At 45.8% G+C, this 27103-nt stretch overlaps 2 protein-coding genes across 2 annotated transcripts in view; both read right to left on the bottom strand.

Moving 5' to 3' along the window:
* The window catches only part of LOC149461322 (chloride channel protein C-like), a 198428-nt gene extending 183862 nt beyond the window's left edge, over positions 1-14566 (bottom strand). The window contains exon 1 of the mRNA XM_089678476.1: positions 14364-14566. Within this exon, the coding sequence (XP_089534602.1) occupies positions 14364-14373 (10 nt within the window). The 5' untranslated portion in view covers positions 14374-14566. The remainder of the gene's footprint in view (positions 1-14363) is intronic.
* Positions 14567-21246: 6680 nt separating this feature from the next.
* Positions 21247-27103, bottom strand: part of UBE2V2 (ubiquitin conjugating enzyme E2 V2) — a 50078-nt gene continuing 44221 nt past the window's right edge. Inside the window, exon 4 of the mRNA XM_089678405.1 lies at positions 21247-21601. Coding sequence (XP_089534531.1) covers positions 21527-21601 — 75 coding nt within the window. The 3' untranslated portion in view covers positions 21247-21526. The remainder of the gene's footprint in view (positions 21602-27103) is intronic.

Below are 27103 nucleotides of genomic sequence, written 5' to 3'. Positions count from 1 at the left end.
AGCAGCAATGGGAGGCCCGTAATCTGCCAGCACCCTATGACAAAAAATGGAACACAACAGCAGTGTGAGGAGACCTGAAAGTGGAACATGGCATGAGACACTGTGGACCTGGCAGCAGTATGAGGAGGCGGTACAGGGGCCCATGGCAGATTAGGGGCCTGGCAGCAGCTATGGGAGGCCCGTAATATGCCAGCACCCTATGACAAAAAATGGAACACACCAGCAGTGTGTGAGGAGACCTGAAAGTGGCACATGGCATGAGACACTGTGGACCTGGCAGCAGCATGAGGAGGCGGTACAGGGGCCCATGGCAGATTAAGGGCCTGGCAGCAGCTATGGGAGGCCCGTAATCTGCCAGCACCCTATGACAAAAAATGGAACACACCAGCAGTGTGTGAGGAGACCTGAAAGTGGCACATGGCATGAGACACTGTGGACCTGGCAGCAGCATGAGGAGGCGGTACAGGGGCCCATGGCAGATTAGGGGCCTGGCAGCAGCTATGGGAGGCCCGTAATCTGCCAGCACCCTATGACAAAAAATGAAACACACCAGCAGTGTGTGAGGAGACCTGAAAGTGGCACATGGCAGAGTGTGGCGATGGAGACAGCAGCAATGGGAGGCCGTACAGGGACCCATGAGAGACTCTGGACCTGGCAGCAGCATGAGGAGGCGGTACAGGGGCCCATGGCAGATTAGGGGCCTGGCAGCAGCTATGGGAGGCCCGTAATCTGCCAGCACCCTATGACAAAAAATGGAACACACCAGCAGTGTGTGAGGAGACCTGAAAGTGGCACATGGCAGAGTGTCGCGATGGAGACAGCAGCAATGGGAGGCCGTACAGGGACCCATGAGACACTGTGGACCTGGCAGCAGCATGAGGAGGCGGTACAGGGGCCCATGGCAGATTAGGGGCCTGGCAGCAGCTATGGGAGGCCCGTAATCTGCCAGCACCCTATGACAAAAAATGGAACACACCAGCATTGTGAGGAGACCTGAAAGTGGCACATGGCATGAGACACTGTGGACCTGGCAGCAGCATGAGGAGGTGGTACAGGGTCCCATGGCAGATTAGGGGCCTGGCAGCAGCTATGGGAGGCCCGTAATCTGCCAGCACCCGATGACAAAAAATGTAACACACCAGCAGTGTGTGAGGAGACCTGAAAGTGGCACATGGCAGAGTGTGGCGATGGAGACAGCAGCAATGGGAGGCCGTACAGGGACCCATGAGAGACTGTGGACCTGGCAGCAGCATGAGGAGGCAGTATAGGGGCCCATGGCAGATTAGGGGCCTGGCAGCAGCTATGGGAGGCCCGTAATCTGCCAGCACCCTATGACAAAAAATGGAACACACCAGCAGTGTGTGAGGAGACCTGAAGGTGGCACATGGCAGAGTGTGGCGATGGAGACAGCAGCAATGGGAGGCCGTACAGGGACCCATGAGAGACTCTGGACCTGGCAGCAGCATGAGGAGGCGGTACAGGGGCCCATGGCAGATTACGGGCCTGGCAGCAGCAATGGGAGGCCCGTAATCTGCCAGCACCCTATGACAAAAAATGGAACACAACAGCAGTGTGAGGAGACCTGAAAGTGGCACATGGCATGAGACACTGTGGACCTGGCAGCAGCATGAGGAGGCGGTACAGGGGCCCATGGCAGATTAGGGGCCTGGCAGCAGCTATGGGAGGCCCGTAATCTGCCAGCACCCTATGACAAAAAATGGAACACACCAGCAGTGTGTGAGGAGACCTGAAAGTGGCACATGGCATGAGACACTGTGGACCTGGCAGCAGCATGAGGAGGCGGTACAGGGGCCCATGGCAGATTAGGGGCCTGGCAGCAGCTATGGGAGGCCCGTAATCTGCCAGCACCCTATGACAAAAAATGGAACACACCAGCAGTGTGTGAGGAGACCTGAAAGTGGCACATGGCAGAGTGTGGCGATGGAGACAGCAGCAATGGGAGGCCGTACAGGGACCCATGAGAGACTCTGGACCTGGCAGCAGCATGAGGAGGCGGTACAGGGGCCCATGGCAGATTAGGGGCCTGGCAGCAGCTATGGGAGGCCCGTAATTTGCCAGCACCCTATGACAAAAAATGGAACACACCAGCAGTGTGTGAGGAGACCTGAAAGTGGCACATGGCAGAGTGTCGCGATGGAGACAGCAGCAATGGGAGGCCGTACAGGGACCCATGAGACACTGTGGACCTGGCAGCAGCATGAGGAGGCGGTACAGGGGCCCATGGCAGATTAGGGGCCTGGCAGCAGCTATGGGAGGCCCGTAATCTGCCAGCACCCTATGACAAAAAATGGAACACACCAGCAGTGTGAGGAGACCTGAAAGTGGCACATGGCAGAGTGTGGCGATGGAGACAGCAGCAATGGGAGGCCGTACAGGGACCCATGAGAGACTCTGGACCTGGCAGCAGCATGAGGAGGCGGTATAGGGGCCCATGGCAGATTAGGGGCCTGGCAGCAGCTATGGGAGGCCCGTAATCTGCCAGCACCCTATGACAAAAAATGGAAAACACCAGCAGTGTGAGGAGACCTGAAAGTGGCACATGGCAGAGTGTGGCGATGGCGACAGCAGCAATGGGAGGCCGTACAGGGACCCATGAGAGACTCTGGACCTGGCAGCAGCATGAGGAGGCGGTATAGGGGCCCATGGCAGATTAGGGGCCTGGCAGCTGCTATGGGAGGCCCGTAATCTGCCAGCACCCTATGACAAAAAATGTAACACACCAGCAGTGTGAGGAGACCTGAAAGTGGCACATGGCAGAGTGTGGCGATGGAGACAGCAGCAATGGGAGGCCGTACAGGGACCCATGAGAGACTCTGGACCTGGCAGCAGCATGAGGAGGTTGTATAGGGGCCCATGGCAGGTTAGGGGCCTGGCAGCAGCTATGGGAGGCCCGTAATCTGCCAGCACCCTATGACAAAAAATGGAACACACCAGCAGTGTGAGGAGACCTGAAAGTGGCACATGTTTGGGGCATGATTCATGGCGGATTTAGTCAGTTGTGTCAGGAACTGGTGGTTTGAAATCCAGACGAATCCACGCCTGATTCATTTTCACAAACGTGTGTCTCTCCACACTTTGGGTGGACAGTCGTGTCCTCCGCGGAATTACAATACCTCCTGCCGCACTAAACACGCGCTCCGATGCCACGCTACGGGCCGGGCATGACAGCCTTTCAAGGGCAAATTCAGCTAGTTGGGGCCAAAGGTCAAGTTTCGTTGCCCAGTAGTCAAGGGGATTGTCTACCTCGGTTGGCAGGGTGCTGTCCAAGTAGGCCCAAGCCTGTTGTTTGAGGTCCTGCTCCAGGTCCACCTGATGCTGCTGCTGCTGCGGCTGGTTAGTAGTTTCCTCACTGCGCTGGTGAAGAAAGCTACTCATCATCGACTGCAGACTGAGGCAGCCGCTGCTGGTGGAGCTGCCACTGCTCCTACCACCCCACCCCTCCCCTGCTGCCATGGCAGCGGAACGCGAGCGCACAGGGCCCACAGTGTCTGAGGATGGACGTTGGCGCACAAAGGCAGAGACCAACTGACTACATAGGTGGTTTTTATAGTACGTTATTTTGGCCTCCCTCTCAGCAGGTGTGAAAAAGGCCACCATTTTTGAATGGTAGCGAGGGTCCAACAAGGTGGACAGCCAAAAGTCATCCCTCTGTCTGATGGTTATTATTCAGCTGTCGCTACGCAAGCAAGCGAGCATGCTATGGGCCATTTGTGCCAAGGAATGCGAGGGACTCCCTGCCTCCATCTCCACAGCATACTGCCACGGTGCGTCTGGGTCCTCTGTCTCCTCCTCCTCCTCCTCTACCAGATGCTCCTGCTCCTCCACTCCTGTCCGCTGAGTGGAAAAACCACCCATTTCACTCAATAATTCCTGAGCACAAATGTCCTCCTCTACCTCCTCCTCTTCTTCCTGTCCTGCCCCCACAGGGGTCATGTGGCGTTGAGATCTGTGCGCCACGTCTACCGCACCCTGACCAGCCATTGTTAACAGCATTTGTTCCAGGACGTGCAACAGAGGAATGACGTCGTTCATCCCATAGTCCTGCCGACTCACAAATAGCGTGGCCTCCTCAAAGGGCCTGAGCAAGCGACAGGTGTCACGCATGAGCTGCCAATGGCTGACATCGAAGTTACACAGGGGAGTACCTTTATCCGCTTGTAACATCAGGAAATCGGTGATGGCCTTTCGCTGTTCGTAAAGGCGGTCTAACATGTGTAGGGTTGAATTCCACCTTGTTGCAACGTCGCAGATCAGGCGATGCTGTGCAATTCCGTTCTGCCGCTGCAGCTCAAGGAGGGTGTGCTTTGCGGTGTAGGAATGGCTGAAATGCATGCAAAGTTTACGTGACATTTTAAGGATGTCTTGCAGTGGGATGGTGGATTTTAGGAACCGCTTGACAACCAGATTGAACACGTGAGCCATGCATGGCGCATGGCACAACCTTCCTTGACGCAGAGCAGACACCATGTTCTTTCCGTTGTCGGTCAACATGGTTCCGATTTTCAGTTTGCGCGGAGACAGCCATCTGTCGATTTCTCTGTTCATTACACTGAGAAGTTCCTCCCCTGTGTGACTACGTTCGCCAAGGCATACCAGGTGCAGCACAGCGTGACACCGTTGCGCCCTGCACATGTGATATGCCGGTCGGGTAATGGGACTTGGCACGGGGGTGGCGGCTGAGGACACGGCGGAAGAAGAGGTGGTAGAGGCGGACATCTTTGCCGGACCAAGGACGTGCAAACGTGGAGGCAAAAGCGGCGTGACCTGTCCAAGTTGCTGGTGCGGCTGTGACGGCACCACGTTCACCCAGTGGGCCGTAAATGACATGTACTGTCCCTGACCGTAGTTACAGCTCCACACGTCGGCGCTGCCGTGCACTTTGGCAGAGACCGACATGCTCAAAGACTGGCCCACCATCTCTTCTACATGTGAATGCAGGGCTGGCACTGCCACCGCCAGCAACTTGGACAGGAGGACGTTCAGCTTTTGCACCGTCGGGTGCGTGCTCGCAAACTGTTGTCTCTTGGAAACGGATTCCAAGAAAGACTGCTGACGGAATCCGTGAAGAGGAGTAGCAGGAGAAGGAGCATCAGAACGAGCGGAAGATGCCAACGAGCGACAACTCCCCTCAGCAGAGGTGTTGGAGCCTTGACTGGCTGATGGAGGGCGATTGACGTCGGGTGACGGAGCAAGTAACGGAGCGGGTGATGGAGCGGGGGCTGGGGCAGGCAGAACCGCCGTATCTTTATCACGGTTTTCCCAGGCCACCGAATGGCGACGCTGCATATGCTGACGCAACGCTGTAGTCCCAACATGGGCCCCCTGGCCAGGCTTGACTTTCTGGCCACATAGTCGACATACGGCTACGTTTACTTCCTCGGGCGGCTTGACAAAAAATTGCCACACCGCCGAGTAGGAAACTTTGCCCCCGATACTCCTCACTGGCTGACTGCTGCTTCCTCCGTGCACACCGGCACCACTACTGGCCGTGGTGGTAGGCTGCAGTGGAGCTGGTGCTGTACTCCGTGGCCGTTTGCCTCCACTGACACTGCTGCGACCCTGCTGCCTCCTGGGCAACCCACCGACTGTTTTGCTCGCTGCCAAGCTGCCACCCTCTTCTCCTGATGATGCGGAAGCAATAGCCTGATGACGACGAGGCTGCCAAGTGCGATCAGCCTCATCATCATCAATTAGGGTCTCCGCCTCACTACTAGCCCCCTCGGCTGCGTGTGGGTCAGGAGACAGACCTGTCTCTAGACCGGCTACCGAGCCACTCTCCTCGCCACTACTTCTTCGCCTGGCTGCTGAAGAGGCGGATGTCTCCCCCCGTTCCTGACCGCCCTCTGTTAGCTCTTCCTCACTGTACAATGGGGCTGAGCCCACAGCATGCGATACTTCGCTTGGTGAGGGAACACCAAAGGACAGGGGCAGGTAGAGGACACGTGATTTCAGTGGGCTTGCTCCCGGGCCATGCCAACTAACGGTTGTGTCTGACGTACCCACCGACCGTTGGCTGTAGGTGTCAGAGGTGACCTGGGAAGAGGATGACGACCGAGCCAACCAATCGATGACGGCAGGGTTGTCGGTGGAGACACGACCGCTGGATGACACCGGGAGCACTGGCCTCTGGCTGCGACTAGTGCTGCCTCGACCCCTTCCTCTGCTGCCACGTCTGCTCGCTCCTAAAACATTGCCTCCTCTGCCACTCCTCTGCATGTTGTCTGACATACTCTTTAATTAAACGATTCTGTGTCCCTGAGTAACAATTCTGTGTCTGTCCCTGAGTAACAATTCTGTGTCCCTGAGTAACAATTCTATGTCCCTCAGTAACAATTCTGTGTCCCTCAGTAACAATTCTGTGTCCCTGAGTAACAATTCTGTGTCCCTCAGTAACAATTCTGTGTCCCTCAGTAACAATTCTGTGTCCCTGAGTAACAATTCTGTGTCTGTCCCTGAGTAACAATTCTGTGTCCCTGAGTAACAATTCTGTGTCCCTCAGTAACAATTCTGTGTCCCTCAGTAACAATTCTGTGTCCCTGAGTAACAATTCTGTGTCCCTCAGTAACAATTCTGTGTCCCTCAGTAACAATTCTGTGTCTGTCCCTGAGTAACAATTCTGTGTCTGTCGCTGAGTAACAATTCTGTGTCCCTCAGTAACAATTCTGTGTCCCTCAGTAACAATTCTGTGTCTGTCCCTGAGTAACAATTCTGTGTCTGTCCCTGAGTAACAATTCTGTGTCTGTCCCTGAGTAACAATTCTGTGTCCCTCAATAACAATTCTGTGTCCCTCAGTAACAATTCTGTGTCCCTGAGTAACAATTCTGTGTCCCTCAGTAACAATTCTGTGTCCCTGAGTAACAATTCTGTGTCCCTGAGTAACAATTCTGTGTCCCTCAGTAACAATTCTGTGTCCCTCAGTAACAATTCTGTGTCTGTCCCTGAGTAACAATTCTGTGTCTGTCGCTGAGTAACAATTCTGTGTCCCTCAGTAACAATTCTGTGTCCCTCAGTAACAATTCTGTGTCTGTCCCTGAGTAACAATTCTGTGTCTGTCCCTGAGTAACAATTCTGTGTCCCTCGGTAACAATTCTGTGTCCCTCAGTAACAATTCTGTGTCTGTCCCTCAGTAACAATTCTGTGTCTGTCGCTGAGTAACAATTCTGTGTCCCTCAGTAACAATTCTGTGTCCCTCAGTAACAATTCTGTGTCCCTCAGTAACAATTCTGTGTCTGTCCCTGAGTAACAATTCTGTGTCTGTCCCTGAGTAACAATTCTGTGTCTGTCCCTGAGTAACAATTCTGTGTCCCTCAGTAACAATTCTGTGTCCCTCAGTAACAATTCTGTGTCCCTGAGTAACAATTCTGTGTCCCTCAGTAACAATTCTGTGTCCCTGAGTAACAATTCTGTATCCCTCAGTAACAATTCTGTGTCCCTCAGTAACAATTCTGTGTCCCTGAGTAACAATTCTGTGTCCCTCAGTAACAATTCTGTGTCCCTCAGTAACAATTCTGTGTCCCTCAGTAACAATTCTGTGTCTGTCCCTGAGTAACAATTCTGTGTCTGTCGCTGAGTAACAATTCTGTGTCCCTCAGTAACAATTCTGTGTCCCTCAGTAACAATTCTGTGTCTGTCCCTGAGTAACAATTCTGTGTCTGTCCCTGAGTAACAATTCTGTGTCCCTCAGTAACAATTCTGTGTCCCTCAGTAACAATTCTGTGTCCCTGAGTAACAATTCTGTGTCCCTCAGTAACAATTCTGTGTCCCTCAGTAACAATTCTGTGTCCCTCAGTAACAATTCTGTGTCTGTCCCTGAGTAACAATTCTGTGTCTGTCCCTGAGTAACAATTCTGTGTCCCTAAGTAACGTTTCTGTGGCCCTAAGTAATGGTTCTGTGGCCCTCAGTAACAAATCTGTGTCCCTCAGTAACAATTCTGTGTCTGTCCCTAAGTAACAATTCTGTGGCACTAAGTAACAATTCTGTGTCTGTCCCTGAGTAACAATTCTGTGTCTGTCCCTGAGTAACAATTCTGTGTCTGTCCCTGAGTAACAATTCTGTGTCCCTCAGTAACAATTCTGTGTCCCTGAGTAACAATTCTGTGTCCCTCAGTAACAATTCTGTGTCCCTGAGTAACAATTCTGTGTCCCTGAGTAACAATTCTGTGTCCCTCAGTAACAATTCTGTGTCCCTCAGTAACAATTCTGTGTCTGTCGCTGAGTAACAATTCTGTGTCTGTCGCTGAGTAACAATTCTGTGTCCCTCAGTAACAATTCTGTGTCCCTCAGTAACAATTCTGTGTCCCTCAGTAACAATTCTGTGTCTGTCCCTGAGTAACAATTCTGTGTCCCTCAGTAACAATTCTGTGTCCCTCAGTAACAATTCTGTGTCCCTGAGTAACAATTCTGTGTCCCTCAGTAACAATTCTGTGTCCCTCAGTAACAATTCTGTGTCCCTCAGTAACAATTCTGTGTCTGTCCCTGAGTAACAATTCTGTGTCCCTAAGTAACGTTTCTGTGGCCCTAAGTAACGGTTCTGTGGCCCTCAGTAACAAATCTGTGTCCCTCAGTAACAATTCTGTGTCTGTCCCTAAGTAACAATTCTGTGGCACTAAGTAACGTTTCTGTGGCCCTAAGTAACGTTTCTGTGGCTCTAAGTAACGATTCTGTGGCCCTAAGTAACGTTTCTGTAGCCCTAAGTAACGTTTCTGTGGCCCTAGGTAACGTTTCTGTGGCCCTAAGTAGCGTTTCTGTAGCCCTAAGTAACGTTTCTGTGGCCCTAAGTAACGTTTCTGTGGCCCTAAGTAACGGTTCTGTGTCCCTCAGTAACAATTCTGTATCCCTCAGTAACAATTCTGTGTCTGTCCCTGAGTAACAATTCTGTGTCCCTAAGTAACAATTCTGTATCTGTCCCTGAGTAACAATTCTGTGTCCCTAAGTAACGTTTCTGTGGCCCTAAGTAACGGTTCTGTGGCCCTCAGTAACAAATCTGTGTCCCTCAGTAACAATTCTGTGTCTGTCCCTAAGTAACAATTCTGTGGCCCTAAGTAACGTTTCTGTGGCCCTAAGTAACGATTCTGTGGCCCTAAGTAACGTTTCTGTAGCCCTAAGTAACGTTTCTGTGGCCCTAAGTAACGTTTCTGTGGCCCTAAGTAACAGTTCTGTGGCCCTCAGTAACAATTCTGTGTCCCTCAGTAACAATTCTGTGTCTGTCCCTGAGTAACAATTCTGTGTCCCTAAGTAACGTTTCTGTGGTCCTAAGTAACGGTTCTGTGGCCCTCAGTAACAAATCTGTGTCCCTCAGTAACAATTCTGTGTCTGTCCCTAAGTAACAATTCTGTGGCCCTAAGTAACGTTTCTGTGGCCCTAAGTAACGTTTCTGTGGCCCTAAGTAACGATTCTGTGGCCCTAAGTAACGTTTCTGTAGCCCTAAGTAACGTTTCTGTGGCCCTAAGTAACGTTTCTGTGGCCCTAAGTAACGTTTCTGTGGCCCTAAGTAACAGTTCTGTGGCCCTCAGTAACAATTCTGTGTCCCTCAGTAACAATTCTGTGTCTGTCCCTGAGTAACAATTCTGTGTCCCTAAGTAACGTTTCTGTGGCCCTAAGTAACGGTTCTGTGGCCCTCAGTAACAAATCTGTGTCCCTCATTAACAATTCTGTGTCTGTCCCTAAGTAACAATTCTGTGGCCCTAAGTAACGTTTCTGTGGCCCTAAGTAAAGTTTCTGTGGCCCTAAGTAACGATTCTGTGGCCCTAAGTATGGTTTCTGTAGCCCTAAGTAACGTTTCTGTGGCCCTAAGTAACGTTTCTGTGGCTCTAAGTAACGTTTCTGTGGCCCTAAGTAACCGTTCTGTGTCCCTCAGTAACAATTCTGTATCCCTCAGTAACAATTCTGTGTCTGTCCCTGAGTAACAATTCTGTGTCCCTAAGTAACGTTTCTGTGGCCCTAAGTAACGGTTCTGTGGCCCTCAGTAACAATTCTGTGGCCCTCAGTAACAATTCTGTGTCTGTCCCTAAGTAACAATTCTGTGGCCCTAAGTAACGTTTCTGTGGCCCTAAGTAACGTTTCTGTGTCCCTAAGTAACGTTTCTGTGTCCCTAAGTAAAGTTTCTGTGGCCCTAAGTAACATTTCTGTGGCCCTAAGTAACGTTTCTGTGTCCCTAACTAACGTTTCTGTGTCCCTAACTAACGTTTCTGTGTCCCTAACTCTCTCCCTCAATACAGCCAGGTCTGCCTCTGTTGAATGACTGGAGGCAAATGGAGAATTCTAAAATGGCCGCCATTTATAGCTCGACCATTACACAGTGCTGGCTGGCTGGCTGCTGATTGGCTAATGCGATCACATGTCATGAATGAATGCATTATGGGTCAGCGCGCCTTGTCTGCGCGCCTTCCCAGACATCCCCGCTCCGTCGCCGCACATGTCACCGCCATTTTAGGAAAAATTTTGATTCGCGCATCCGATGTCTGCTAATTTTCGGATTCGGCGCGAATCGAAATTTTCCTAATATTCGAAACGAATTCCACTTCGCCTAGTTCGATTCGCTCATCTCTAGTTATAACCCTTCTTTGTGCTCCCCAAAATGAGGAAAAAAATTATTTAGCTCTACTTTTCCATTGAGAGAGCTTAGTTTCACTTTAAGACAGCCATACCCTTAATTTTTCTTTTTTTTTCTTTTTTTCCTTCAGCCTGTACAATGCTGTCAAAATACCTTAACAGGGCTGACAATTTTCTGCCCAGCTCCTTTAATTTTTCTGTCAAGGGATGTCGGGCCAGAGGCGGTGGACAGGATATTGGTACAGGGTATGGGCAGCTTTACCGAGTGAGAGTGATGGTGATTAGAGCAGTGTTCAGTAGGGCAGATCAGACTGCAGGAGAGCCACCCGCTGTTTGTGTGGGACAGCAGCAGTCCTACTTTCCTAGTGCTGCCTGCACAGGGTTTTTTTATCTGTGTGCTGGCAGCAAAATAAAAAAGAACTAAAAAAAGGCATTTTTTTACTGTATATATAGCTGAGGATTCAATTGGGCTTTTAACCTTTCTAATTTTATTCCAAAGCTTTGGCTTTAACCATTTGCCTACTGAGCACGTTTACCCCCTTCTTGCCCAGGCAAGTTTTCAGCTTTCAGTGCTATCACACTTTGAATGACAATTGCACCGTCATGCAACACTGTACCCATATGAAATTTTTATAATTTTTTTCACACACAAAGTGCTTTTTTTGGTGGTATTTAATCACCGCTGAGTGTTTGATTTTTTGCATTATAAACAAAATAAGAGCGAACATTTTTGGAAAAAAAAGAAAAAGGTTTTCTTTGTTTCTGTTGCAAAATTTTGCAAACAGGTAATTTTTGTCCTTCACTGATGTGCGTTGATAGGCAGCACTGATGGGCAGCACTGATGAGCACTGATCAGAAGCACTGATCAGCACTGATAGGTGGCAGTGATGAGGCAGCACTGGTGGACATTGATGTGGAGGCACTGATGATGCTGCACTGATAGGCAACAGTGATGGGCACTGATAGGCGGCACTGAAGGGCACTAATACGTAGCACTAAAGGGCACTGACTGTCAGCACTGATAGGTGACACTGACTGGTGGGTACTGATGGGCACAAAGTAGCAGCACTGCTGGGAAGCACTGTTGGTAACTGCTGGGCAGCACTGTTGGGCACTGATTGGCAGCACTATTGGACACTGATGGGCAGCACTGTTGGGCACTTTTGGGGCTGCACTGATAATCAGTGATTATCAATGCAGATGTCTGCTTTGACAGTTTCCAGTTACCGGCAGTAATTTCCTCTTGCTGTGACAGCATGAGGATAGTACTGTCGATAACCGGCAAGTGTATTTACATAGTAGTCAGCTGTGATTGGACACAGCTGATCACTTGTCAAAAGGATGCTGTGATTGGCCTTTTACCATGTCATGTGATCAGCTGTGTCCAGAGTGATCACAGACAGGGCCGGGTGCGTGCCGCTGGGGGCGAGTTCTGGGAGAATGTCATAAGAACTGGACTACCGTGCTGTAGCTATCATTCGGCTACAGCGTGGTGGTAAAGTGGTTAAATATACTTTGCTTTTCATACAATCAACAGAAAATATTAAAACTTGTTTGTAGAAACAGTTTAAAGATGCACAGATATACAGTATATGATGTAACCAGTCATCTAGGTTGTACTCCGTCCATCCCTTTGAACTGGTTCCAGGGCGTGGTTCTGCCCCTTTGTCCAGTTCGTCTATGTAGTATGAGTGCTCCAAACCACACACTGGGACCAGTTAAGCATACTGCACCTAGGACCACTTGGAAGAGGTGGTTCCGGGCACGGTTTATTTCTGGTCCAGTATGGTTTGCTTCAGTGTGGGTGCAAATTATGCCAGAGCATATATCTCTCCATAGGGTACTGAAGCAGGGATCACTGGTCTAATTAGCAGGGAAGGGCTCCCGAGAACACTTAAGCAGGCTATAGATGTAGCTGAGGTATTTTATTCTGACAACTAGGAGGTGTCCCCACCATCAGAATAAACTGATCAGTGCTGTTGGATATAGCCTGTGGCGCTGATTTAGTGGGAAAATTTTGACAGATTGCCCATGCATTGATCAAAATTTGGCCGGTCCCTGCAGGGACCAGTCAAATTTTGATCCATGTATAGCCGGCTTTACACTTCTTTAAAGTTCAGTGTAAGTGCGGACCACTGGGAGAGAATGGAACTCGGGGGTGGTTCAGTTTAAGCGGACCCAGTGTGAGTGCACCTTTAATTCATTTCAGAACCATATACTTATATAAATTCTCATCCTGATAGAACATATTATCCAACATACAGCTAACTGTAACTGCTTCTGTACTAGTTCAGCTGATAAACATCTCTTTCAGCCTGCACTGGCATTTAACATTCACATCACTAAATTGTAGTGCAGTGCTCCTGGCAATTTAAAGAACACAAAATGTTGCAGATCATGGTTGTTTCTAACAGATTTCTGCTGTGCCTCTTATGCTTATTCTTCCAGAGTTGTGTCTCATTAATACCGGAGGTGTGTACTGGCTAGTTTTTATCAAGTGAAAACAGAGGGAAATAACAAAGAAAAGAAAACATATGCAGTCACCGTATCTAATGATTAGTAAGCTGCAATATAATACATATTTGGTTTTGGGTTTAAAACCGCTTTAACATGGCCATACAAGGTTAGTTTTTGTCGTATAGCCAGAGGGTTGATCAGTGTGTGGTCAGCTTTAGGCTTTAATTTGTTCATCATTTATGTAAAGTCCATCAAAATCTACTAGTCCATCTAACATTATTCTCCCTAGACAGTGCTGCTGTTGAAGGGTGGCTCTTTTGCTCCTTCATAGCTATAGAAGTCTCCCTAAACCTAGGTTCACATCTAAGTGTTTTCTGCAGCATTTTGCACAAATGCACTACAGTCCATTTAACCTGATTTCCTATGGGACAAGAAACCACTTTTCCACATTTTTTGGAAAAGGTCAGGGACTTTTTTAAATGCATAAAGTTGTGCTTTTGGTTCTATAGACTTTAATGGAAATGCTGCAGAAAAGCATGTAGTGCAATTTTGCTGCGTTCTTTCTTTCCCATACTGTGGCTGTCGATACTTCCTCTGTCTCATTCTCCTTTTGTGTTTTAATCTGCCTAGCAACAAGAAAAAAAAATGCAGAACGCATCAAAAACATGGCAAAAATGCATGTGCAAAAATGCAAAAAGCAAAAAGCACTGCAGCAACTGATCAAATGCAAACTGCATAGGTGTGACCCTAGCCTAACACAGGGAACATGTTACTGGCTATATCACTAGGTAAAAGGAAAAGGAAAAAATGTTAAAAACTAATGCAGCCACCACATCTAAGGACTGGTAAACTGAAATATATTCAATTTTAGTTTTTGAGTTTAATACTGCTTTAAGGAGACCAGAAAAATTGAGCCCTTAGTTGTACAAATATGATACTAATCCATGAGAAATGTAGGCTCCTAATAGGTAAATAGACATTTTCTGTGAACAAATACCAAATCCACACCTACATGGAATTTATGTTTGTAAATGTAACAATTTTCAGAGAATATTATCATGTGGTAAAACAAATGAAATTCAAAGTTTACTGAGTTGTACAAAAGTCTTTCTACATTAAACGGCAAAACAACTATATTAACCCAATAATTACAAGCCCAGCAAGGTTACCTATGACCTTTTCTACCCCAACAACCTAGATAACAATGCAAAGAAGAGGTATAAGTACACACTTCTATATTTAAATCCATCCACAAATAATATTCATAACATAACAAGAGCTGCTATTATGGCATAATTATTGTTTTACAATATATATTTTAATAATAGGGTTACCTGAAATCATGACGGATGAAGTAAAGTGCAGTTTGCTTCTTGTGCTATATTTCCTTTTAGAACTTTTAGTTCAGAGTCAACATGACATTTTTCCTGAGCTCCTTCTGTTGATCCATCAACAGCTTTACTGGGGTAAAAAACATCTAAGTTTCTTTTTATCCTGTTTAAAGTAATAACAGTGTAGCAGTGTAGCAATGCTTCCTGGTCTCGTCTCTCTAGTTCCCCTCCCCAGTCTATTTAGTTGGCGCTTTCCATCTCTGTTACTTTGTAGCAGGTTAAATTACATATAAATCCTCACCTTGTAAAACAATCCACACAGTTTAAAATAGAAATTAAAGGTAAAACATTTGTGTACACATATAAAAAAACATTATACATACCTTTTTTATAAGTGATCACATACCTCTGTCCTCAGCTGCATAGAGAGGTAGGAAGGAGAAACAGCAGTACACTGGCCTTTCCAGTGAATGGCTGTGCGGGGGGCAGTGATGTCAGCAGTGGCGTAACTAGAACCTTCAGGGCCCTGGTGCAAGAAACCATGAGGGGCCCCCCTTAACACCGAGCTCAGTGGAGGAACGCCCGGGCCCAGTCGCAAGTGCAACCATTGTGACCCTGGTAGGTCCTCCACTGGTGTCAGTTTTTTATTTTTGTTATTTTATTTTTTTACCTTTTTATATGGTTTTCTATTACAATTTTTTTCAGAGCCCCATTGGGGGACTTTGGTGAAATATCAGGGGTCTAAACAGACCTCTGATGTTTCACCTTTGGGACAGAGAGAGGAGATTGAGGACACAGCCCTCAGTCTCCTTCTCTGCAGTCTTCGTTGCACAGAATGAATGAGCAGAAATACTGTAGCTCTGTACAGATGATTGCCATTCATTTACAAACTGAAGCACAGTAAACACAGTTTCCTATGCCTCTGCTATGAATGAACAGAATCAGTGATCATTACAGATCACTGACTCTATGCGTTAAGACAAGGAAAAGGCTGGAAAATTACACATTTACTGGTCCCTTCCCACTGTCCATCCTGACAAGTCCCCCCGCAGCAGCCGGCAGAAGAGGGGAGGTGGGAACCTAGCAGAGCTATGGGGGGCCGGGAAAGAGCACGGAGAGGGCAGAAATCACAGGGGGAGCCGGAGAGCACTGGGAGGCCGGAGAGCAGGAGGGGGAGAAGAGTTCGGGGGGGAGCAGAAAGAAGCTGGATAAGAGGAAAAGTGGGGGCTGCTGCATATAGGGTCAGCAAGCTGTCGATAGCGATTGACTGGTTGACCGCAAGGAGCCTACAGGTCAATCATAACTGCGGCTCTGTGCTGGGCTCTGGGCATAGTGCTGGATGGAAGGCGGGGGGTGGGAGCTGCACAGTGTTTGATTGCTAGGTGGTCCTAGCAATCAATCACCAGCCTGGTATGATGAACTCTGGCAGCTCCCGCGCCCACCTTCCACCCTGCACTGTGTGGTCTTCTGATCTCTGCTCTGTTCTACACATGCTGGCAGGTAGGAAGTGCTACGTGTTTGTGTGTGTGATGTGAAGGGTACAGACAAGAAAGTGTAGTGGGGGGAGCAGAGGAGACACTGTGGGAGGGGGGGAAAAGAGACACTTGGGGGGGCAGAGCAGACACTGTTGGATGGGGACAGAGAAAACTACAGTGGGGGGGGGGGATTCTGATGAGAAAAGGACAGAGGACACAGCTTTTGGGATGGGGAAGCAGAGGACACTGCTATGGGGCAGGGTAGAAGACACTACACAGTGGGGGGGGGGGGGGTTGATTTGAAGGGGGGCAGAAGACTGGTTTGGGTGTAGAGGACACTACTGGAGGGGAAGGGGGCAGTGGATATGACAGTGGGGGGGGAAATGTGGTGTGTAGGGGGGCAGAAGACACTACTGTGGGGAGTGGGGGCAGGGGATACTAGAGTGGGGGGGTGATGTGAAGGGGCAAAGAACACAACATTGGGGGGGGGTACAGGACACTACTGTGGGGGGAGGGGGGCAGAGGACACTACAGTGGGGGGGTGATGAGAAGAGGGCAGAGGACACTGCATTTGGGGGTACAGGACACTACAGTTGGTGGTGTGGGGGTGATTTTTGTTTTTTTTTAAGGGCACTGCCTAGTAAACACCCCCCCAAGGATCTTTGCTTTACTCCATGTTCCCAAGGTAGATCTCAACCTCTGAAAGGTTGCCTACCCTTGATATAGAGGAATTGATCTCTCCATTTTCCTCCTGCAGCCGCTGGATGCGGGAGGGCGAGGAGAAAAAGCAGGTATTCAGCAGCTTCAGGAGGAAAATGTAGAATCGATTCCTCTATATGCAGCTGCCCCCACTGATCCTCCTATCTAAGCATACCTGGGGGCCACAGGGGCCCCCTGCAACATGGGGCCAGGTCACAGTTGCGACCCCAGTGGGTACGCACCTGGGTGTCAGCAGAAGTCTGATATTTAAGGAGAGCATGCTGAGTTCCCAGCGCAGCCAGAAAACTGACCATGCTGTGCCCTCATGCCTAGTGTAGTCAGTTTTTAGTCAGGAAAGCAGATTGACTGACAAGAACACCAGGTATTTCAATCAAAGGAAGCATTACAAAGAGAAGAGGATATTTTTTTATACAAGTACATGGTACAGCAGGCAGCATATTATCGCAGCACACAGGAAGGCACTGCATGTCACCACACAGCAGTGCAATGCATCGCAATGGTGTGCAGTGACTCGAGTGAAGTGTCACTTTGTGCTCTTCAAAGTTGAAAAAAAAAAAGAATAGAAGTAAACTCTGTGATGTGTTGAAATACGCGTCACCTCACCCTTAATTGCCAACTCGCTGCAGCTGAAACAGACAGCTGCCCTCACGCTAAATGGCTATGGTCTCCGTGTGCTCTCTCTCTGCACAGAGCACGGGAGAGCGAGGTCGCACCATGCCTGTGGAGACAGGGAGGGGGTGACAGGAGGGGAGCCTTCATTTGTGGAATCCACATGCCGGAACAGCAGGGGGCCCAACTTTCTGGCACTGGGCCAGAGGAGCAGGATGCTCCCTCGGCAGGGGGCCAGATTGCTGGCGGCAGCAGGGTGAGGGGAAGCAAGCTGGTGGCTACTGGGCTTGCTGTGAAATCATTATGTGGATCTATATATTTATATATTCCTCTCTTTTCCATTACAGTAATATTGATGGGATGAGTGACGGAATTGGACATATTTGTCTTCTAAGGCCTATATTATATTTACTGTGTTAATATAAAGAGGAAATGCAATAAGATCTGGATATTGAGATATTCCATGGTGGGTTCTCTATGTTTTCCATCTAATATCATATGTTGTTGGACATTTTATGTGTTCTTATGACTTATATATATAGTCATTCATTGCAGTGTCCCGTGGTATGGCCTTAGTGATCTGTATCCCCAATTGGATATATTTGTCTTTGAAGTTCCATACTATTGTGCTAATACGAAGAGGAAATACAATAAGATCTGGATATCGAGACATTCCATGGTGGGTTTTCTATGTTTTCCATCTAACATCATACAGAACATTATGTGTTCTTATGACTTTTCTATACAGTCATTTTTGCAATGTTCTGTGATGTGGCTGTAGTGATCCGTATCCCCATTTGGGCATATCTGCCTTTGAAGCCCTATATTATACCTATTGTGCCAATACAAAGAGGAAATATAATTAGTTCTGGACATAGAGATACTTCATGGTGGGTTTTCCATGTTTTCCAACTAATATTATATGCTGTTGGACACATTATGTGTTTTTATGACTTATACATATAGTAATTTATTGCAGTGTCCCGTGGTGTGGCCATAGTGATCTGTATCTCCTCCCCTGTTCTTTCTCAGGGGTGTCTCCTGTGATATCTTTTGGCTTATATGCCATCGAGTACAACTAAGAGGTGGTGTGTGCTGATTTGGAGGTTTATACACTTCATTGTAGGTCCCTTATTTTACAAATTAATATGGCACTAGAGTGTGATACATGTATGTTTCTATTTACTCATACAGTCATCCATTGCAGTAACCTGGGATGTGCCCTTGTGATTTGAGGCCTTTACCTGGGGGTTTCAGCTGTCTGGGTGCATTCGGCCCCTAGTCATACGAGGCGACATTTTGAAGCATCTTTGTCTTTTAATCAACCATTCTTTTTGCACTTGCATGTATTATAGGTATAGCTACAGATTACAGGGTATTAAATGTTGTTATGGATATGAGACTTGTTCCAAACAAATATGCTTAATCTTGTAGATGATGTCATCCATATGCAGAGTTCTTCTCTCTTTCCCTGAGGAAGGAGTGGAACCACTCCGAAAAGCGTTTGAACAATTAGAATAGTATCTCTGAAGTTTTTGTACATCAGTGATGATACCATAATACATATCCTCTATGACCAGTCAAACATAGTCATACTGAGTATCATTATCATGTAAATTCATATTATGGTTTTGATGCTGTACTATGACTCTGTATGATGTATTGTATGTCTAGGGGGTCCCTCCTTCTTCATCTAATTGTTATTTTGGGGATGGTGGCTTACAATCAGGAATTGTCCCTCTCTACCTTGAGATGAGAAAGAGGGACACTTTCTAGCATAATGTTATCAAGCAATTCACAGCTCTGAGTATACAAAGGAGCATGGGGGAGCTCTTGTCCACAATGGATATGATATTGATACAGCCCCAGATGATCCACATTGGCTCACAACTGATATGATCCAGAAATATTTTGACTGAATAAAGCACCTGGAGAGGATGGCATACACCCATGAGTCCTTGAAAAATTGAGCTCTATCATTTCAAAGCCATTGTTTCTAATTTTTAGGTACTCTTTAATGACTGGCATAGTACCACTGGATTGGCGTAAGGCCAATGTGGTGCCTATATTTAAAAAAGGGTCAAAATCTTTACCAAGTAATTATAGACCTGTTAGTTTACCATCTATAGTTGGGAAGATACTGGAGAGTTTAATAAAAGACCACATAGATGAGTTCTTGCTGTAAAAAAATATTTTAAGCAACAGACAGCATGGATTCATGAAAGACAGAAGTTGTCAAACAAATCTGATTTCTTTTTATGAGGAGGTGAGCAAAACCTTGGACAGAGGGGTGACAGTGGACGTGGTATACTTGGATTTTGCAAAAGCGTTTGACACAGTTCCCTACACACGGCTAATGTGTAAGGTAAAGTCTACAGGCTTGGAAAAATCCAAATGTAAATGGATAGAAAACTGGCTAAAAGATGGTATTCAAAGAGCAGTGGTTAATGATTCATACTCTGAATGGTCTAGGGTTGTCAGTGGTGTACCCCAAGGTTCAGTGTTGGGACCCTTACTTTTTAATATATTTATAAACTATATAGGGTCTGGGATTAAAAATACCATTTCAGTCTTTGCAGATGACACCAAGCTGTGCAGTGGAATAACGTCCTTACAGGATGTCTTCAACATACAAGCCGACCTCAATGCACTGTTTAATTGGGCAACTATGTGGCAAATGAGGTTTAATATTGATAAATGTAAGGTTATGCACTTGGGGGCTAAGAATATGCATGCGTCATACATACTAGGGGGGTACGACTGGGGGAATCAATGGTGGAGAAGGATCTGGGAGTTCTGGTAGATCACAAGCTTAATAATGGCATGCAATGCCAAGCTGCAGTTTCTAAAGTGAGCAAAATCCTCTCTTGTATTAAAAGAGGTATAGACTCCAGAGAGAGATATCATATTACCCCTGTACAAATTATTAGTAACACCTCATCTGGAATATGCAGTTCAGTTTTGGGCACCAATTCACAAAAAGAACATTGGGGAACTGGAGAAAGTACAGAGAAGGGCAACCAAACTGATAAGAGGCATGGAGGAGCTCAACTAAGAGGAAAGATTAGAGGAACTGAAGTTATTCTCTCTTGAGAAGAGAAGATTAAGGGGGGATATGATCAACATGTAAAAATACATCAGTGGTTCATATAGTGAACTCGGTGCAGAGTTATTCACCCTGAGGTCATCACAGAGGACAAGGTGGCACTTTTTATGTCTGGAGGAAAAGAGATTTAATCTCCAAATACGGAAAGGTTTCTTCACAGTAAGAGCTGTGAAAATGTGGAATAGACTCCCTCAAGAGTTGGTTCTGGCCAGCTCAGTGATTTGCTTTAAAAAAGGCCTGGATTTTTTCTTAGATACACAGAATATAACTGGATATTAACATTTATAGATAAAGTTGATCCAGGGAATATCTGATTGCATCTCGTGGGATCAGGAAGGAATTTATTCCCCCGCAGGAGCAAATTGGATCATGCTTTGCTGAGTTTTTTGCCTTCCTCTGAATCAACTGTGGGTAAAGGATTATTATATAACTTTTTTTTTATGATTGAACTGGATGGACGTTAGTCTTTGTTCAGCCAAACTATGTAACTATGTAACATACAGTATCTCTGCCACTCCCTCAGTTATAAAGACCATTAAGAACATATATGTCAAAAATAATTGCTTTAACCCAGAATTGTTTTTTTTTCCACCCTTTTCCTTATTTTCATTAAATACTAAAGAAGATAATAAGGGCCTCATTCACACCTGCACTTTCTGGGAATGCATCCAGAAACGCTCATTGTGCTTGCAGTATCATTATTTCTTAATGACACCCCAAACACGGCTAGCATATGCACCTTATGTTGTGTGACAAAACGCCCAAAAATGCAACAAAGCATGCAATACAGAAAAAACATGAGACTCACTGCCCAAAAAGGGTGCAGGAGCTACTCTGGTTTGTTTGTTGTGCATAGGGCAGCCCATTCTAGTGAATGGCTGCCCTATGCTGTCACATGGAAAATGCACAAAAAAGTAGAAAACCGTGCACATTGTGCAGGTGTGATTGAAGCCTAAGAAATAGGAAGAACGTTCAATGCAGAATAACACTTTTTGTATTGGAACAGTACATTTTATAGATATCTGTACATCAGACCAACAAGAGAGACAATTGAGGAAAGGACACAGGGATTTGGTTACAAATGAGGGACAGTATCTCCATATGAGGGACAGTTGGGAGGTACAGTACTTCAGGTGATATATAGTCCTATATCAGTTCCAATTTGTTAGTGTATTTACATCTTCTAGTACATCTAGCACTCTTCTGTCCCCAGAGTGACATTTCTGCTGTCCAGAGCTTCCCCCTGTGCTCCTTCATCAAGGCTCGTGCCTGTATAATACAGGAGGTGTGTTACTGGCCAGATCACCAGTGGAAAACAGAAGAGAAAGAGCCTAAAAAAAGAAAACAAATTCAGTCACCACATCTAATAAAAGGTAAGCTGCAATATATTAAATTTTTGGTTTTGGATTTAATACTGCAGTAAAGGAAAAACGTAGAGCTTTCCTGGATGGGTCCTTACTGTATATCTGGTACAACTAAAATTTAGGGAGTCTGAACAAAATATTAGGCTTTTCAATGTATTACAAATAAAGTACTGTATATTGTTGTATGTCTAGGAATACACATGATCAAGAGCTCAGCAAATCAATTTGTGATTCTATTGAGTTGATCCATAAAGGTATAGAAAAGTTAATTCAATAAAAGGAATGGTTATTAAGCTTTGTAAATCATGTAAAGCTGCATTTACTGTAGTTAAAAAATCATGTGCTAGCAAATTTCCTTTGTACACAATCAGATATTTAAAGTGAACACATGTTCACCCTATTTAGTACCAAAGTAAGCATATACTTGACTTCACGAGTGAACAGCCTCTTCCTAAGGGTACATTCACACCAACCTCTGCATTACAATACAGAGGCTGGTGTGCAGTGGAATGACAGCAGTGCGGATGATGCGCTTAACACAATACATCACACTGGTCACTTTTTAACTTTGTTTTTTTAAACAAACTTTACTGAAATGTCACATGGTAACATTTCATTAAGTTCTATTAGCTACTGCGTGGTGCAAGCTGGAAAAAAAATACTACTTGCCGTACTTACTTTCAATGCACACCACTGAAACACCGCTGGTGTGAACCGGCCAGGTAGGAGACAAGGCTTGAATAGCCACCCAACGCAATCCTACTGCACTGGTGTGAATCTACCCCTTAATAAATTAAAGTGTTACTAAGCCCACAACAGTAAAATCAGTAAAGCATGCTTATTACACTCACTGTGGAACCTAAGGGGTTAAACCTCCACATTGTTACACAAAGGTCATTTGATCCTGTCTTCTCTGCCCCTCCTCTTGTTCATAAGTCCATGTCTTATCTCCTGATAAGACAGACTGAACCCGTAGCCACATCCACATGCTCAGTTTAGTGTGTATTGCTAGAGAGGTTTTTTTTTTCTTGGAAGAGTGCATGTGATAAGCACAGGGCCAATCAACACTGTCCAGACAGAGGGTCAAGGGTTTTGTATCCTCCTAGAGCAGAAAGCAAACTCCTCCTACATGCTTTGTCCGTTGAAGTCACAAGACTGCTCTAACTGCTGATGAGAAATGGTATTTAGCAGTTTATATTTACTAAAAGAATTGTATTTCCATGTTCTGTGTACTGTGGGAGACCAGATATAGTGAATTTAGGGTCCTGGATTTATTAAACTTTTAAATCCAATGGGTCAACAGCAATCGGCAAATCTAAAAATGAAGATAAGATTTGTCATGTGCCTATCATTCAGGATTTCGACAATATATGAACAGCAGGTCAGGCAAAATTTTAAACATTAAAGGGGAACTTAAGCCATTTTCTTAATCCCTTCCCACTGCCACCTCAGCCCTTTAAGAGCTTCTGAATGACTGGATGCAGAGGCAGGCATTCCAATCATGTAACCACTGTGATTGGCAGTCACATGATTGGAAAGCTCCAGATGGCAAGTATGTATCAGGAGCTTTCCGGTACCCGTCAGTCTCTGTGCTCGGAGCGCGCAGGGCATGCGCTCTTAGCACAGAAATGTTTACATTTGGGACTCATATATGTGGCCTCTTGGCGTTAAAGCCCACCTGCTGATATATATGCATACGGCCATTGGCAAGAGGTTAATACAGTGGGGTAGATTACAACCGCTGTTAGCTTTTTTGTTTTAATTACTGTCTGTGTTATCATTGGGAAGGTTCCTTTCCTACCCGGTGGGATTAGGGGCAGCAATAAAAACCTGACCGAGACTCTAATCCTTTCCCGCTCTATTCAAAAGGAACAAAAATGACTTCATCTTTTTTATGGGCAAACTCATACTCAAACATAAAACAGCAGGAGATGTAAGTACTGATGATGCTTGTGACTACAGCATGGCAGAAAGTACATTCTACTGCAGATTACAATATGAAAGCAAGTGTTTTAATTTGCTGCTTGTGCCAATACCACAGTTTACTTATCAGCGTTTATAAACCACCCATTTGTAATATAACGCATTTGCTTATTAAAATTCCAAATGTCTTATGTTCAACATAAATATAACCTCATTTTGCTATATCTGTGCATTTTAGGGCATTAGGTTAGGTTGTGATTGTCACCTATATAATACAATATTCAACAAATCCTTCCTGATACAGGGAGACAGATTTTCTTTTACTTTAGCATCACAAAACTGGAAGATCTCCTTTTGTTTACAGTAAATGTGACCCACACAGAAGGTTCAGCCTGTCAGCATGACAAAATGTTGACAGTACAAACATACTGACCTAATGAACTATGCACAAGTAAACAAATAAACAATGATATCATCCACTTGGGTACTATAGAAGTATTAGTGGGAGAGGAGTACAGGGGGTATGGCAGTGGCACTACATGTAAGAGAGAAGTTAAGAGGGTAAATAGTGGACAGTATGTGTAGGAGGAAGTGCAGAGGGTATGATAGAGGGAAATATATGCAAAAGAGGATTGCAAAGGTATGACAGCAGGAACTATGAGCAGGAGAGAAGTGCGGAGGACATGACAGGCGGTATGTGCAGGAGAGGAGTACGGAGGGCACTAAGCCGTCCATACATGGATCGAAATTCACCCAGTTCAGCAGACACCGGGCAAATTTTAATCCATGTATGGGAAGGCTGGTTGTACACGTCAATCTATCAATAGTCTGTTGGGGTTTTCCCCGATCAGTGCTGCCAGCTATAGTCAGCAACACTGATCATTGTAGTCTGACAATGCAGAAGTCTCCCTGCTGTAAGAATACAATACCACAGCTGTAGGGATTTCCCCATCCACATTAAATGCGGGGATATAGGAATCAAGACATTTTCTTTCTGTATGTGAAGGAGAGAAGTGTGACAGTGTGGAAGTATGTCCAGTAAAGGATTGTGAAAGGTCTGACAGATGGAAATATGTGCAAAAGAGGATTGCAAAATGTATGGCAGGAGGCAGTATAAGCAGGAGAGGAATGCAGGGGGTATGACATTGGGCAGTATGTGCAGGAAGAGAGTGTGAAAGGTATGACATTGGGCAGTATGTGCAGGAAGAGAGTGTGAAAGGTTTGACAATGGGAAGTATGTGCAGGAAGAGAGTGTGAAAGGTATGACAATGGGCAGTATGTGCAGGAAGAGAGTGTGAAAGGTTTGACAATGGGCAGTATGTGCAGGAAGAGAGTGTGAAAGGTTTGACAATGGGCAGTATGTGCAGGAAGAGGGTGTGAAAGGTATGACAATGGGCAGTGTGTGCAGGAAGAGAGTGTGAAATGTATGACAATGTTCAGTATGTGCAGGAAGAGGGTGTGAAAGGTATGACAATGGGCAGTGTGTGCAGGAAGAGAGTGTGAAAGGTATGACAATGTTCAGTATGTGCAGGAAGAGAGTGTGAAAGGTATGACAATGGGCAGTGTGTGCAAGAAGAAAGTGTGAAAGGTATGATAATGGGAAGTGTGTGCAGGAAGAGAGTGTGAAAGGTATGACAATGGGCAGTGTGCAGGAAGAGGGTGTGAAAGGTATGACAATGTTCAGTATGTGCAGGAAGAGGGTGTGAAAGGTATGACAATGTTCAGTATGTGCAGGAAGAGAGTGTGAAAGGTATGACAATGGGCAGTATGTGCAGGAAGAGAGTGTGAAAGGTATGACAATGAGCAGTATGTGCAGGAAGAGAGTGTGAAAGGTATGACAATGTGCTGTATGTGCAGGAGAGGAGTGTAGAAGGTATGACAACAGGCAGCATATGTAGGAGTAGGAGAAGAGTGTGAAAGGTATGGCAACAGACAGTATGTGCAGGAAAGGAATTTAAAAGGTATGACAGCAGGCAATATACACAGGAGAGGAGTGTGGAAGGTATGGAAACAGGCAGTAAATGCAGGAGACGGGTGCAGATGGCATGACCATGAGCAGCATGTGCAGGAGGGGAGTGCAGAGGGTATGATGGCGACAATATGTGTACAAGAAGAGTGGAATGTTATGACAACAGGCAGAACACTAGACCTTTCGACTCACAAATGGTGGTAACTGAACCTTCCTTAATCAGAAACAAAATCTCTCACAACTATGGTCATAGAGCACCTAAATAATCTGTATCTTACTCATGTTATTGACATACCTACAAGACTGTTACAGCCTTTTGCAAACAGACAAATGCTTGTATTTCTACTTAAAACTTAATAAGAGAAAATTGCATTTAAAAAATATGTTTGTAGCCATACAGGTTTATGACAGGGAAAGGAATGTTTGCCCCATAATCCCTCCTGCTACACAGTGGGTCCTTGAGTATACTTTGTTAATAAAGACTCAATTGCATACTGTCTGGGCAGGAGCCTAAGATGACTGTCACAAATGGCTGTTAACTCCTCCTACATTGTAGTGGGTTTGTGTGTAACCTTGTTGGCAATGTCTTACTTGTGTTGTGTATGTACAGAAACCTATGATGACCTGTCACAGTTAGCCATGGACACCTTCCGCCTTGCAAAGGATCCCTGAGTACCACTTGCTGGATTCATCTCAATAGTATGTTGTTACACAGAATCTTATGGAGATCTTGGCACGGATAACCTAGTCACCTTCTTCTGTCCAATGGATCCATGAGTAGACCCTTGTTGGTAGTATCCTACTATGTGTCATTATTTGGCAGCCTATGGTGCCTTAGTTGCACAGCCATTGGCTTTTCCTGCTCTGCAGTGGGTTGTGGGCACCTGCACCCCGTGTGGGTTTTATGCTGTAAGTCGTGGTGCACTCTCGCCTTCTACACGTGGAGGAAACTGTTTCATTAGTCCATTGTTTGGAACCCTATCTAGGAAGAGCTACCATTAGGTGACATCAATCCCAATATATTGTCTGTTAGTTACTATCTTCAATCCACCATGATTTATGTTTTGAATATATTGGATACATATCCTTACGTAATCCTTGGGCTTCCACTCCTGTATCTTGGAAGTCTCAGTGGTGTGGACGTTTGGGTTTCTGTAGTAGCCCTCTGGAGTTGGCCCCTTAAACTGGCAGCACAACCTATATTCATTGTTTTTAACTTGGGCGACTTTATATATTACTCAAAACATCAAGTTAGAAGAATACTCTGAACCTGAATGCATTTACCCCTGAGGAATAGATTTATATATATATATATATATATATATATATATATATATATACATACAATGTGTATATATATATATATATATATATATACATACATCGAAACGCGTTGGATGTTATCAAAACATACGCTTAGGTTCCAGTATTGTATAGAAGTATTCAGAACTGTGTTTTTACCACATGGTTGCCTGTTTTTTTGTTGTATTTGTATATGTTGTTTTACTATATACAAATGTATGTTATACCTTTTCTAATAAACTAAAGAACTTTGAATACAATAAATACTATTACAT

The sequence above is a fragment of the Staurois parvus genome, unplaced genomic scaffold, assembly GCF_062004578.1.
Source record: "Staurois parvus isolate SC_StPar_1 unplaced genomic scaffold, SC_StPar_1.0 ptg000205l, whole genome shotgun sequence".
Lineage (NCBI taxonomy): Eukaryota > Metazoa > Chordata > Amphibia > Anura > Ranidae > Staurois > Staurois parvus.
The sequence above is the reverse complement of the archived record's forward strand: the minus strand, read 5'-3'. Positions and strand labels throughout refer to the sequence as shown.